Below are 15406 nucleotides of genomic sequence, written 5' to 3' on the forward strand. Positions count from 1 at the left end.
ACGATGTCCAACACTGTTGTACTATGAGAAATATACAGGAAGTGGTAGAAAAGTTTAGGCATATATATCCTGTTGTACAGTATCTCAGATTGAGGTTCATTCAAAACCAGATATGGAACAAAACTGTCAAGAAGCTGCCACTAGATGTCATTGTAAGTCTAAAATAAAAACCCTTGAAGGAAGTTGTTCCTCTTGTACTGTGCTGTATGGCAGTCATGTTTATTTGCCAGACCATGATTGGGCTGTTCATTTGAAGGTGCCTTTTAACAGATACAAGCAGAAATAATGGGGGAAATCTTTATCGAACCCTCCTACAAGTAAAGGAAATAAAAAAAACGGACTAAATTTGGATGCTATTTTTAACTTAAACCACTCTTTGTAAGATGTGTGTGTGCTGGTGGACAGAGCCTCTTATTTCATCAACAATAGACTGCAACGCCGGACAGCCTGTGCTTGCTAAAGGTTATATGAGTTGTGATTGTAGGACGGCAATATTGAGAAAACATATTCTGTGATATAAGGCAAACCTATTTTAGATTTACATTTATTGTATTTTGCTTTCCTTTTCCACAATAGTGATCCAAATGATACATGCATTTCAGGTAATTATTTAGGTTGCAGTTTGCAAGTTACTAAATAATTTATTGCCTGCGTCAAAAGCCAGGTGAGCGAGTAAGGGAGTGTTTGACTGACGCAGAAATAATTGAGTTTTATTGTCTAATTATTTGTGATAATTGCAGGGTAGTTATGTTTTTACTGAGGAATGAGGCGGGAACAATGGGGCAACAGTTTTGGTTTAGAAAATAAATTGTTTGAATATTTTGATATATTTCCAAAAAACGAAAAGCTATAACAGTAACATACTTTTTATACGTTTTCTAGGTTAACTTTATTTTTTACAATATAAGTCTTAGTACAGTATATTGAAAAGTCCTAGTATAGTATGCTGAAAAAAGTAATATAAAAAGTCTTAGTATAGTACGTCCAAAAATGTCTTAATGTCATAAAATATGACATAGTAATGTTGAAAAAAGTCATAGTATATCAAAAACGTAATATAAAAGTCATGGTTTAGGATCTTGAAAAAAGTCATGAAGCATGTGTAAAAAAGTATAATATGTCGAAAAAAGTAACAGTATAGTATGTCTAAGAAAGTCGTAAATGTCATAGTAAACTATGCTGAAAAAGTAATATGAAAGTCATCAGTTTGGTGAAATAAGTCCTATAAAACTCATAGTATAGTATGACTAACAAAGTCACAGTATAGTGAGTCTCAAAAGTTCTAAAAGAGTCAGAGTAAAGTCATCAACAAGTACCGTTTATCAGAAAGTCATACAATTACAATATTATATAGTATGCCATATAAAAGGTTACATTTAAAAAAATAAAAAAAAGATTAAATACTCAGTGTATAATATTGTTCCACTTAGACATTATTTACACCCTTTTAACCTGCCAGTGTTAATTACAGTTTGAATGAAAGGTTGCCTTTTTCATGATTGCTATAACTACATTTTCGAAGCGCGACACCAGTGCACAGTTTCTAAGAAGCCTGTTTGTTTTGGAGGAAGGTGTGTTTGTGTATTGCTGTGACGTAAGCAGCAGCTAACTTCAGCTCACTGAGACCCTTGCATTGTTACACCCCTCTAATTTTAGCTTCCAGTCTGGCAGTCATGATGACGTTAAACATGTGTAGTCTTACAAAGCATTGGCTTATGCTTGTCCGCCCCTCAGCTCAGCTCCACCAATAACGGTTCAGTACTGCATGAGAGAAAGGTTGAATTAAGTATCAAAACACTGAAGAAATGGAGCTTCTGACTGTTTGTAGGAAGTGGTGTGGTGGATTTAAAAAAAAAAAAAGATTTAGTTGAAAAGGCATTGTGAAGACAGAAGAACGACTGTAATTGTTCATCTTAATCAGCTAACCCTGAACGTACACGGTTTCTATTAAGAGTGAGGATGTGTCCCTCCCAACAGAGGAGATATTGATATACTCCAACTTACTTGACACTTTTGTTTTTATCTGGCATTTGTGATTTTTGTTTTGCAAGCTAAATCATTTGTTTAAATTGTATGTTTTATATACATTATTGGATAAAAGTTAATATAAGTTGCATGTAGTTTCCTGTAGAGGATGAATCCTGCTGACTGGTGACCTCTTAACCTTTCCTCTTGCACCACTAGCAGGGTGACATTCTTTTTTAAATGGATTACCAGGAAACGTGGTCAGGTATCCATGTTTCCTCCCTGCTAGGTGCAGCTTCACACTGCAATGAGGAAACAATGAGACTCCGCCCACAAAGAGACTCCATGGCCATTATGAAATACTCACTGTGTAATATAAAGAAGCCTTGGAGTCAAGGCAATTGAACATTTTGGCTTGTACAAAATTTTTCCTTTCTTAGAAATACCCCCCTCCCCTCTCAAACATTTTGAAATACATAAGATGTGTCAATACATTTGTGTGTGTGTTTGATAGAGATTTTGATGTTGGAAGACAAAGACAATATTCTTCAGGCAACTGGAAATGGCCAGAATAAACAACATGTATGTATATTATTCAGCATCATATTAGCATCCAAAGAAATATAACTAAAAAGCAAAAGTTATTTAAAAAACAGGTTTAAAATTGTAATTTTCTCAGGCGTTTTGTGATCAATAATTCAAACGTTTATTCTCATCATCTAGAACTCTGTGTAGGTCAGTCTGATGATTTTCTTCTAACATGAACATTGGTAGTAGATGAAAAAGCAGGCAACAAAAAACTTTGGATATTGAGGAAAATATTGTGCCTCACCATAATAAAAATGACAGTGCAGAGAAAGTCTTTCTGCAAAACACAAAGTAATGGTGTACTTTACAGCACATTACTGTCATGCTATGACAAATATACAGAATATAGGAAATGGAGGAAGCTAAATGCAGTCAAATATCCTGTTGCACTTCATCACAGATGTAGGTTCACTCAAAAGCAGATAAAGAACCAAACTGTCAGGAAGCTGCCACTAGATGTCATTGTAAATCTAAAATAATCACCCTTGAGTGAAATTGTTCCCCATAAACTATATTGTGTGGCAGTCATGATTATTTGCCAGATCGTGATTCAGCTGTTCATTTGAAGGTGCCTTTTAACAGATAAAAGCAGAAGTGATGGGTGAAGTCATTATCCAGCGTTTCTATGAAACTGAAATATAAAACAAATCAACTGACCGAACTGGCATAATATTTGTCATTTGAATGACACTTTGTAAGTAATTTCTGTGCCGCTGGCAAAACGTTTTCCATCTCACAGGAGCCTCTCCTGTTTCAACAACATTACAGAGCAATACAAAACAGTGTGTGCTTTACTAAGGTTATATGAGTTGGGACACTAAACACACTCTGTGATATAAGGCATGCATATTTTTGATTTACACAATAGCAATCTAAATGAATGAAATGTACTTCAGGTAATGCTTTAGAATATTACAGCCGGTAATACTGGATAATTGTTTTTTGTCTAGGACAAAAAGTGAACGAATAAGGGAGTCTATTTACCCTTTGTGTTTAAGACTGACGTATACATATATCACTATGTGTACCCAGTGTACTTTTTAATAATTGCAGGGTACATTGTGTTTTTTTAAATAACAAGAAGGGCTGTCCTCGACCAAAGAAAGTTCTAGTCAACTAACACTCATACTATTAATTAATTAATTGATTTAATCGACAGATCTATGAAACAATTTAATCAACAGATCTATCCACAGAATCGTAATCGCACAAAAAAAACACTTTTAATCTTGTGTTTGCCAAAAATGTCTTTTTGGAAATAAGTCTTTCAGTATGAAAACATCTAATCAACTAAATAAATCTCAGTTGTCTAAGACACAGATGACCAATTAGTCAACTAATCAACTAAAATGGCAAGGTTCAGGAGTGGAATTATTCATGTTGAAAATTATGATATATTTAACTATATACTTTATAGTTTAATAGTTCAAGGTCTTTTTATGATTAAATACTGGGTTTGATTGTTCACACTTTTTTCCACTACTGTAACAGTGCAGTCACAGTATTCAATGTCTATTATCAAATGCTTTTTTCATAACTTAGCTGTTGTGAAACGACCCGTTTGTACTTAGTTTTTACTCAGTTTATACTGGTAAATAGAAATACCCTTCAGTATATATACAAAATAGTTACACTGTAACTTGAGGCTTGTATTTATTGACCACATAATTGTTTTGTATCACATGTTCTGACCTGTGCACAGTTTCTAGGAAGCCGGTTTGTTTTAGAGGAAGGTGTGTTTGTGTGTGTGTTTGTGACGTAAGAGCAGCTAACTTCAGCTCAGTGAGACCCTTGAGTTGCCACCCCCTCTCTAATTTTAGCTTCCAGTCTGGCCGTAAGCAGTGTCAACACTTGACACTAAGCATGTGTGGTCCTACAGAGCATTGGCTTATGCTTGTCCGACCCTCATCCCAGCTCAACCAATACCAGTTGAGTACCGCATGAGAGAAAGGTTGAATTAAGTATCAAAACACTGAAGAAATAGTGCTACTGACCGTTTGTATAAAGTGGTGTACTGGATTTCAAAATACAGAGACTTGGTTGAAGAGGAATTGTGAAGACAGAAGAACTAGGTATTGTGTTTGAGGTAAATCCTTAGTGTATGTTTTTATCTGACATTGCCTGTCAAGGTTACAGTAGCTATAAGCTACTTTGGTTCATGACCTTCCCCCACTTAAGTGGGAAACAACATTGTAGATGTGTGGCTACAAGCAGCTTGCCTTTCTCTTTGTGAAGGCACCACAGAAAGTGTTCATGAATGCATTTTATTTTACACACTAGAATAGTAGGAGAAAGCTTGAATGCTCGTAAAGCTGTCTGAGGCATTAAGAGTTATTTACAGGTCATGCTCCGAGATTTCTTGAAAAGGTGGATGTGCAAGGTTGTTGTGGAACATAGTGTTTGTACACAATCAGCTCACCCTGACAGCGCACACTCTCTGTTAACAGTCTCTCTAAACAGAATACATTGATATTGATTGAGGCTGAAGTTTGTGCTCTTTATTTTTTGTTGAAATAGTATGTGTTGGATAAATGACTGGATTGAAGGATTGATTTTTCATCTGGCACCAGGTCAACATTTCAAATTGTCCAACACTTTTGTTTATGACCAAACCGTCAAAAATTCCATTCCCATCAGCTTGTACTTTGTTTTATGTAATTAGTACATGTTAACATGCTTAAACACTAAACTAAGACTCTGAACATGATAAATGATATACTGCCAAACATCAACAAACTACACTGTCCTCCTGACCTTGTTGGCACGCTAATGTTAGCATTTAGCATCACTGTGCTAATACAGTCTCAAAGAGCTGCTTCTATTGCCCTAGATTCCTGTTGAAAATGCTGCTACAGCCAACATCAATGCAAGCTCAAGAGTGACCTTTGGACTTTGATTGCTGCTCACCACTCCAGGTCAAACATGGGTCGCTACCTCAGCACCAACTTGTGTTCAAGTTCGGTGAACAAGACATTGAGATCCTACTGCAAAGTTAGGTACCTAATGAGCCTTCTTAGAAAGTACCCTCGTCTGGCCAAAGCAACACTCGACCTGGACCTCCACGGATATTACCTGCTATCACCTCATCTCTCCAGATTTACAAGAAAAGGTATATTCAACCATTTAAACAACAGTGCTGCAGGCTCTGCTTCCAACCACTTCCTTCAAGCTTATACCAAAGAACTGAATCATCTCCAGGTGGTGCGTTTTTACTCATCCTCCAATAGGAATACATTCAAACCTGACGCTCCAATTGGGATCTTCGAGGAGGCTCAGAATGGTTTACTTTCGAGTTCACTGGGAGGACGTCTCGGTCAATCTTTTAAAAGAATGTCCAGACACATTAACATTTATTTCATGAGAAAGGATGTTTCTCTAGCTGAAAATCCCAGCCTTGTTGTCACAACTCCAGAAAGGTCACAGAGGCGTAGTCAAAGTCAAACAGCGGCCAGAGAGCAAAATAATCCAGTTAAAGACACAACACAGACCGTGAAAAGCAAAGACAAACAGAATAGCTCAGGAATAAGTCCTTCAACACAAAACAACTTTGGACCACAACTATTTCACATCAGCTCTTTGGCGACAGCATTTGGAGAGAGCTACAGTTACGTTGCTGGTCACATTAACTCGGCCTTCTCTCGCGATCTGACAAAAGTTCAAATGCAGGAGAATTTGGACACCGTGTCTTCCACAAGAGGGAAAAACAGAAGGAGGAGACAAATACCAAACACTTACATCATGAAGTCTAAAGAAGCTGAAATGTCTCAAGTCAAATCAGGTGCCGATCAGCCAACAGTGGAAACTAACAATATATCCAGCAGCTGGGAGGAGGGCTACCTCCATTTTGCAAGACACATCAATAAATACTTTGGTGCCAACGTTACCAAAGAAGTAGATCAAGATCAGAATAGGAAGAAACAACTTCCTGTAGAAACAAATAGCACTTACAAAAAGCACTTTTTAGCACAATCTACCTCACAAACCCAAGGTGTCATGTCACAATTGAAGCAAGACAAACCTATCATCCATAAAACAGGAGGCCTTTTCCACAGCAGCTCTAATACCACTAACTTCGGAGAGAACTTTTTCCAAACGGCCAGTCACATCAATCAGTATTTCAAGGGTCAAAGTGGATTGGATGAAGAGACTGATGGAAATATCTTTATAACAGAGATGGGTCCTGGATCTGCTACCTCTGAGAGAATAAAGACTGTGTCCTTTATGGACTGCCTGTACAACCCCACAAGTGCCATCCCTGACTTGCTGGGTGCTTTTCTGAAACTGGGCCCCTTGACTCAGACTCGTAAGCCTGCTATGACATCACCAGAGACAATGCTGAATACAAAGGTGAGTTGAGGTTACATGTTCAGTGACAAAGAATGTGAGAAACTGAAAATATACAAATACATTGATTGATAGTCTTGTAAGCTTCGATGTGTTTCCCTTATAACATGAGCTAATTTATATCTCATCTCAATCTTTAAGTGTGTTCAGCATTGCTATACAAAATAAAACATTGCTGGTATCGTTGCAGAAGCTAAACCGCATACAAAGTTTTATGCAAATGTTTATTAGTAATCTCTGGTTGTGTGTTCTCAGCTGGTATTGAGTCAGAGGCAGGCAAAGGAAATGACACGGGGGATGATTGGCACTCTATCACAGACTTTATCTCCAGAAGCTCTGGCTGCCTGCGTGGAGGCACTCAATGAACACCTCATCCGTTACCCATCATGCAAAGCTTTAATGTGGCAGGTCTGTTGGAAGTGAAACAAAAAACATATACAAACGGTTAACTACCTGATTTGACCTCAGCGAATTCTCAAATAAGTTTCTGTTTCCAGGAAAGAACTGCAGTCACATTGTTGAAAAAGAGACGGACCTACAGAGATAACCAGGTGCTTCAGAGCGCCTTAAGAGAAAGCTTGGCCCTGATCGGCTATGTGGACCCAGTCAAAGGTTGGGGCATAAGAGTGCTCTCAATTGGCGGTGGTGGCACAAGGTAACAGTTTTGGGTGTGTGTTTTATTCAGTCAATCATTACATACAGTACAATAAGTAAAGCTATAGTTATAAAAAGGTTATAGGTAGAAGCATAATGCTTATATATTCCTATCCTAAATTCTTATCAATCAGATAATTCATTTCATATAAAAAAATCAGTGTGCATGAATATTTATGTATTATTATTTATTATTATGATTTAATTATCCATTAATCTCACATTTATTTCCCCAATAATCTATTCATTGTTTTGTCAGTAAAATGTCGGAAGATAGTGAATAACGGTATCAAGACTTCAAATTGTTTAATCCAATCAACAGTTCAAAACACACATAAAATGTACTAGCATATAACAGGACAAAGGAAAGTAACATTTTGTGCTTGAAAAATAACTCAAAGTATTAATCGATCATCGAAATAGTTGTTGTTGTTGATTTTTATCTTTTGACTAATTGATTTATCAACTAATTGTTTCAGCTCAACCCTGTTTAAGATAGTCTCTTTACTGTGCTTTGTATATCATTAATTTACTTCACCAACTCATCTTAATATCTTTATTCTACATTACATATTTATGATTTTCAACCTTGCCTTTTCCAGAGGTGTGGTGCCTTTGCAGGTATTAAAGCTACTGGAAGCTGAAACAGGCAAGAAGATCCATCAGCTGTTTGACTACATCTGTGGAGTGAGCACAGGTGACAAACAACATAACTGAAAGTTACTCAGCTAATATTAACAATATAATTTATGCCAAACAACCTCTCGATGCTTCTGAGTCTGAATCTATCCGTCTTTCTTTGCATGCGTTCATTAAAGGTGCCGTTCTGGCCTTCATGCTGGGTCTTTCCCATTTTTCTATCGAGGAGTGTGCTGAAATGTATCGTCGTTTTGGCTCTGAAGTGTTTCGGCAGAACCCACTGGTCGGCACTGTGAAGATGGGCTGGAGCCACTCTTACTATAACACCGAGACCTGGGAGACAATACTACGGTATTCACAGAATAGTAGATAATAATAGAGTCAGACACTATAAATGTCCTCCAGTGTATGTGGTATATTCTTAACATGACAATAAGACAGCACAATCTGGTTTAATGAAATTTTCTATTTTCATCCTGTTTAGAGAAAAGCTGGGAAATAGAGTACTTATTAAAACAGCTGGAGATGAGTTGAGTCCCAAGGTAAGAATAATGCATTTGCTGTGGTGGTTGATTTCACAATTTTTTTGGTGTCAAATCCCCATCAAGCTCACATTAATGATAAAATAATGTTAGATTGATGAGGTTGCAGCTTCTAAACTAGAGTCCACTACTGTGTAACACAATATAATTAGCTCCATTCTTTAATTTTCAGCATTTAAATTACAGTTTGAACATAGTTTTGTAAACATCTCACAGAGGGTATTGTTGTTAACTGCTCAGGTTTCAGCAGTCAGTGCTGTGGTAAACTGGGGGACCAGTCCAAAGGCCTTCGTCTTCCGCAACTACAACCACAAACCAGGCTCTCTCAGCCGCTACGCAGGAGGCTCAGCTTGCCAGATGTGGCAGGCAGTGCGAGCATCATCAGCCGCCCCAGGATACTTCCAGGAGTTCCCCTTACAGAGTGACATTCACCAGGTAGGAAACTGCAATTGTTTCCGCATTTTCAGTGAGTTTTCAGTGACAGACTCAAAATAATGCTGCTAAAGACAGGGAAGAAATTTGATTAATGAGTAATAAGGGACTGCGTGGAAATAATTTAGATGGGGAGGGAGGCTGAACCTTCTGTGTCACTTCATTAAAAAAAAGCCCCTCCCTAGCGTTTTGTCCTTTCTCTTGACTAAGAGGGATGACTGGTTTACCATTAAGCATACAGGATTTTATTTGACATAACCCAATTATGTTTTATTGCTATAATGATCGTAATAACCACTTATTTCTAAAATAATAGCAGGGGTGTTGTCCTCTGCATATGGCTAAACACACCTTTATGACTTATGGTGCACACAAAAGCCATGTTGTTATGCAACTGAGCTGAAAAAGGTAAGATCAGGGATGGGGAAACGTTGAAGACCTTTGCCTGTTCTGCATTTAAAATATTTCTGCCCCCTCCCCACTCCTAATCAATAGTATTACAAAATTGCTGTTATTGCTAAAGCTGTTGAGTTCCATCATCTATTTCAAGCTTTAATCAGCTTTGATTAGCATGATAAACACACACACACACACACACACACACACACACACACACACACACACACACACACACATGGTTCATACTATCTGGAGTATAGAGGTTAGAAAGGAACAAAATACTTGTGCTGTACATTTTTTATGAATATCTGTATGTCTTCATAGGATGGAGGAATCATCTTGAACAATCCCTGTGCCTTGGCTGTCCATGAGAGCCGTCTATTGTGGCCCAACCAGCCCTTCCAGTGTGTGCTGTCCCTGGGCACAGGTCGCTATGACAATGCTAAGAGAGGACCTGCCACCTCCACCAGCCTGAGGGCCAAAATCAGCAACCTGATCAGCAGTGCTACTGACACTGAAGGGGTCCACACCCTTTTGGACGAGTTGTTGGCTCCAGATGTGTACTTCCGCTTCAACCCCATGTCGAGCGCTCTGGTGTCCCTGGATGAGAGTCGGCCGCAGGTCCTGGACCAACTGCAGAGAGACACCCAGAACTACCTCGAGAGAAACCGGTCCAAACTGGCAAGGCTCTGCTTGGTGCTTGGGGCGGAGCGCTCAGCTGCGAGCAGAACCAAGGACTGGATGAGTGAGAGGGCCTGGGAGATGAAGCAGAGATGGGTGTGAGTAGGTACAGAAGGAGGTATGTGTACACTAAAATGCATACCCAGGACACACTGATACCCAGTGGACAAAATAACAACTGTGATGTACTGATGCGATGTGGTTTGCTTCAACTAGGTGGTTATTTTTAGCAACTCTAACGTCGTGGCTCTATGGATGGTGATGTCAATCTGTCAGTTTGTCCACCATTTTGACCAGGCTGATTTATATTATCAACTATTGGATTGCTTGCCATTCAATTTTCTACAAACATTCATGGTCTCATTGAATTTCGTGATCGCCACTAGCCCAACCAAATCAAGAAATCTAAAATGAATTGCCCTAAAACTCGGTGCAGACATTCATGTCCGCCTCTGAATGAATTATCAGGTCAACATTTTTATTTTTTTCAATACTAGTTTCAAAACTAAAAACATTCCCACCAGCCTCTGTTGCATTTTATGTTTAGCACTAGATAGACAATTGTATTTTGATAATTACTAAACTAAGATGGTGAACATTGTACCTGCCAAACATAAGCATGTTACTGTGAGCAGGTTAGCATGCTGCTGGTTAGCATTTCGCTTAAACTAAAGTACAGTATAACAGAGCCACTAGTGTGAATTGTATGTCATGTCGACACATTTCATATGCATAAATGAGACCCCATGGTATAGTTATGCCTCAAGTCTCTTTTCTTCTGTTTTGTGTGCTACAGAGGTTGTGTGTTGGGCTATGACTTGTTGAGGGTCTACATGTGATCCCAGTTCTCTTTTCTTATTGCAGTTTTCTGTCTTTGGCGTCTGTCTGTTGTTGTGAACCTTGGCCCATTGCCAAAAATATGTGATGTGTAGAGCTTGCAACTGAATTCATAATTACAAAGCAAGCTATCACCCTTCAGAGGGGTTGAACAATCACCAAGAGATGTTTCAAGTCAGTATAAGACAACTTATAGAGAAACAAAGAAGGCAGATAGTTGCTGCAAAATTCATCTTATTCATCAAGGTTATTATGTGATAAGACGATTCTGTTTTGTCCACTTCCTGTTATACATGCAGGCTACTTTAAGCCAAATCAATATGATGTTGTCAACAAGCCTCACTTATAGCACGTTCATGCACTTTATTTAAATAAAGCTTTGTTTAATATGCACATGTGACATAATGCCCTATCTGAGTATTACTATTAATGTTGCACTTCTCAGTGTTGTTGAATGTGATATAAGCTATAAATTATTCATTGTATCTTTTTGAATAAATTCATATTCATGAAGACTTTTGTTCTTGTCATTGAAGGTTTGTTTTGTTCCTGTAATGAACACATAAAACCAACAGCATTTTTTTTGGCAACCCAATAAATAAATCTCCCTGATTGTGTCAGACTTTATCAATGAGGGAAAAATCCTCCACTCACTTGAATGTGACGGGTTAAATCCCCCCCACGTGTGTGGAAGCTGTGTCCTCCCTGACCACAATAGACTGACTTTGTTCCGAACAGAAACGCTTTGTGTGAGAGAGCGTGTGTTCGTGCCAGCCAGAGTGAAGATACAAGGTCAGTAACCCACTCCCCATCTAACGCACTGCAAATCAACAGCACACGTGAACAAATACCATCTCACCTACACCTAAAACTCCAACTAGTGTATGCCATCACTTTATTAAACTATTTATTCTCTCATCACTGTGGCGATGACGTCATACTTATGTGAGGATTTCACAATGAATTTATTATTATAGGCTCTCCGGCCCTGTTTGCCAGGCGTGTGACCCAGACTCGGGACAGCCAATCTGACGGGGCCACATGAGCCCCTGTTATCTTGCTTTTGTACCTGCTTTAAGAGTGACAAATAAGACGAATAAGATGATGTGAATCTACTGTGAGAGGAAGAAGAAGGAGTCCGCCCTCACTGCAACAAGGAGCAGAGAAAACAATTTAAACTACACTAAAGGTAGGACCCCCAACAATCACCATTTTGTATTTCATTTAGATAATGTTTTATATTAGCTTTTGGATATAAAGTTTAAAGAATTGGAGCACACTTTAGCGTAGCATTGAGTGTATCGCCATGTAAGGGAGTACTTAAGTCCTTGTTGCTCAAGACGGCTCTCAATGGAAGTCAAGGTTTTAATGATGTCATAGTCTGAGTCGAGAGTGGGATGGGTCTACAGCTGCATCAGCAGATTTGTATCAGAGTGAACACAAGATTGTTCAGCTTTCACTCCTCCATGTGAGATGACTTGCATGAATCTGCATCACTTTTTCTGTGGCAATGTTTCAGTGACAAATGTGATGTGCATTTGACTTTATGAATTATTTATCTTACTGTATAATGTCTGGAAATTAACTTTAAGTTTCCCTTATGTTGCCCATAGCACTAAATATCAATTGGTTCATATTTCAGAGAGCGTGGCTCTCTGAATACCAACAGCAATTTAATGGTTTGCCATGATAATTTGTCCAGACATCCATGGTCCTCAGACGATGACCGACTTTGGTGATCCACTGACTTTCCACCATGAGGTGGAGATTCCCGTTACCTCACTATATAGTCAGAATCGCAGACAGCTCAAGTTTGTGAGACAACAATGTTTTGATAAGCACAGTGGTGATGACTCAATGCAGCTCAGTGTCCTGGAGTCTCTTGCTGGCCTTTTCCTTGTATGCCCGCTGACGTAGTGACGTCAACGTGCAAATGAAAGGTGCTCCGAGCCTGAAAAGGCGGCTTGTGCGGTCGAACATTCCCTCCCACATGCCATCTGCTTTTACCCGAGCCCTGGGCACACGGGCCAAAGGAGATCCGCGAGCATAGAGACCTTCTTGTCGCCACTGAGCTGGCTCTGTCCGCCCCTCTGCCTCTTCACTGTGCAATCTGGTGCATGGCACTGATCATTGCTCACTGCCAGGCCTGCTTTAGTCCAATGTATGGGTGACATACCACTTCTGCTTTCTTTTCTGTGTGACGCACGTCAGGTTGTGTTTCACTGGTGAACACAGAGGAGGGGATCAGGGCCTAAAGATGCAGAGCATCAGCTACAGGGCAGTGGGAGTCCTCGCGGTCTACGTCACAAGTGGTCTGACACTCTTTCCAAATATGAATGAAAATATATAAAATTCTTAATGATAAGGAATATGTTTGTACAAACATGGCACTTTTAAGTTGGCTTTATTAGTAGACTTCCAGATACAAATCTTCATCACAAGTTTATTTTCATCTGTAGGTAGAGCCACCTCATTTTATCCCCCCTCCTTCCTCAGCACCAAGCTATTGTTGAGTTCATTCAGAGCTGGTTTGTTTATGCAGCCCTGTGTGGATGCCTATAAGCCTACACAGATCAGGACTGTCGACAGCCTTGAGACGTCTTTTGTTTTTACACAAATACAGCTTCTCCTGCGACTTTGGCACTTTTTCTAGAAAAGAAAACTGCTGCTTCCCCCCATAGGATTTGCTCAGCTGAATGGTAAAGACCTTTCCTTCTCTGGGGATATGCATGTGAACAGTTGAGTGTAGAAAAAAAAAAAAAAAAAAGTCTTAGAAAACAGAGGATATGTTCTAATTGGTATTATGGAAAATGGGAACAATCTGAAAATACAGATGGTGTAAGAAGGGAGTTAAAGTGTTTCATATAGCAGAAGGTAAACAGTAGAAAGTAATAGTCAAATTGTTAGTGATAAAAATATGTGATTGCCTATTTCCATCCTTTGTCAAAGCAATTGCGCAGGAGTCATGTGACTTGTGATTTGCCACATATAAAATTCATATGAGAGAAACAAACATTGCTTTCATTCTCTTGTTTCCCAAGTTCTCTCCAGTCAACAATAAAGCCCACATTTTGATGTCATCAAAACCAACAAGAATGCAAAAGCTTGTTGCTTTGAGAAATAAAAACCAGGCTCAAGAAAAACATGTCCCAGTCAAAATCTTATAAAATGTTCCAACTACTGTTGCAATAAATCCAAACTTTCCTTTCATTTCTTGAGAATATCCATTTGTTTATTGTGTGAACAAACTTTGAGACCATGTTTGATTGAGATGGATTGTTCAGCATCGTGAGAGACTTGTGTGGGTGAGGAGTAGGTGGCGTATGGCGCTCATTCATTATTCATGAGATGGGTGGGCAGAGTGTAAGTGGCAGTGACAGAAAGAAACTTTATTACTGAAGTGTATCAACTCTTCGAGGGTTCTTGACCTGATAATTGAAGGACAGAGGCTTTAATTGGTATTCTGCACAAACAAGAATAGTTTTGTTGAGAAAAATCTTTGGAATTATTGAAGCATTGGGGAAGCCATAGCAATGGGGAGGATGGAGCGCTGATTTGACGAGCGGTAGGTACTGACAACTTTTTGTTCTGGTCATACTAACATGACTTGTGGTTCAATGCATATTTACATTAATAATGTGGTGAAATATTTAAAAAGTCATCTAATGTAATGACTGTGTGTCTGTGTAGTGGAGATGTTAGTGGTGGGAATAACTAGCTATTTATACTCAAGCGTTGTACTCAAATACCATTTTGAGGTATTTGTACTCACGTATTTTCATTTGATGCTACTTAATTAATGCATATACTCCACTACATTTCAGAGGGACTTTTTTAAATACTTTTGACTACCTGACAGCTATTACTTTTCAGATTAAGAGTTTATATTTAAAACGCTGGGGAAGCTACAATACATTGTTTGATATTAAACCAGTTGTTTGCAGGTTCCCCAAGGAGGGATTATCCCCTCTAAACGTTTAAATTAAATTAAAAATATCTGAATGACTATCCATATTTGACATTTAACAAGTTATTGAATTATTCAATATATTTTACAAGAATATTAAATGATTAAAATGAACTCCCCAAAATGTATACCAATTTATATAGCAGAGCTTTCTATTCTCTCCCATTTATCCACTCAGAACCCCTCAGATTAAATGTGTGACTCTTTGCCAGGGGCTTGAGCCCTAGGTTGAGAACCGCTGGATTAAACTACAATTTCACCTCAACGTACAATAGTAAACAGCTGCCTAAACATTAGTGCATGTGTTATAATAATCTAATTGTAATTTTTGTATAATAAAACAACATTTGCATGCATG

At 38.6% G+C, this 15406-nt stretch overlaps 1 protein-coding gene across 1 annotated transcript; it reads left to right on the forward strand.

Moving 5' to 3' along the window:
* Positions 1-5475: 5475 nt before the first annotated feature.
* Positions 5476-10346, forward strand: LOC306743173 (calcium-independent phospholipase A2-gamma-like; the record flags this gene model as incomplete). The annotated part of the gene is made up of 8 exons (XM_079225664.1): positions 5476-6900; positions 7153-7305; positions 7395-7552; positions 8154-8248; positions 8370-8541; positions 8675-8732; positions 8973-9167; positions 9888-10346. The coding sequence occupies 8 exons, from the start codon at positions 5476-5478 to the stop codon at positions 10344-10346; spliced, it is 2715 nt and encodes a 904-aa protein (XP_079081790.1).
* Between the last annotated feature and the right edge of the window lie 5060 nt (positions 10347-15406).

This window comes from Taurulus bubalis, assembly GCF_910589615.1.
Source record: "Taurulus bubalis genome assembly, chromosome: 11".
NCBI lineage: Eukaryota > Metazoa > Chordata > Actinopteri > Perciformes > Cottidae > Taurulus > Taurulus bubalis.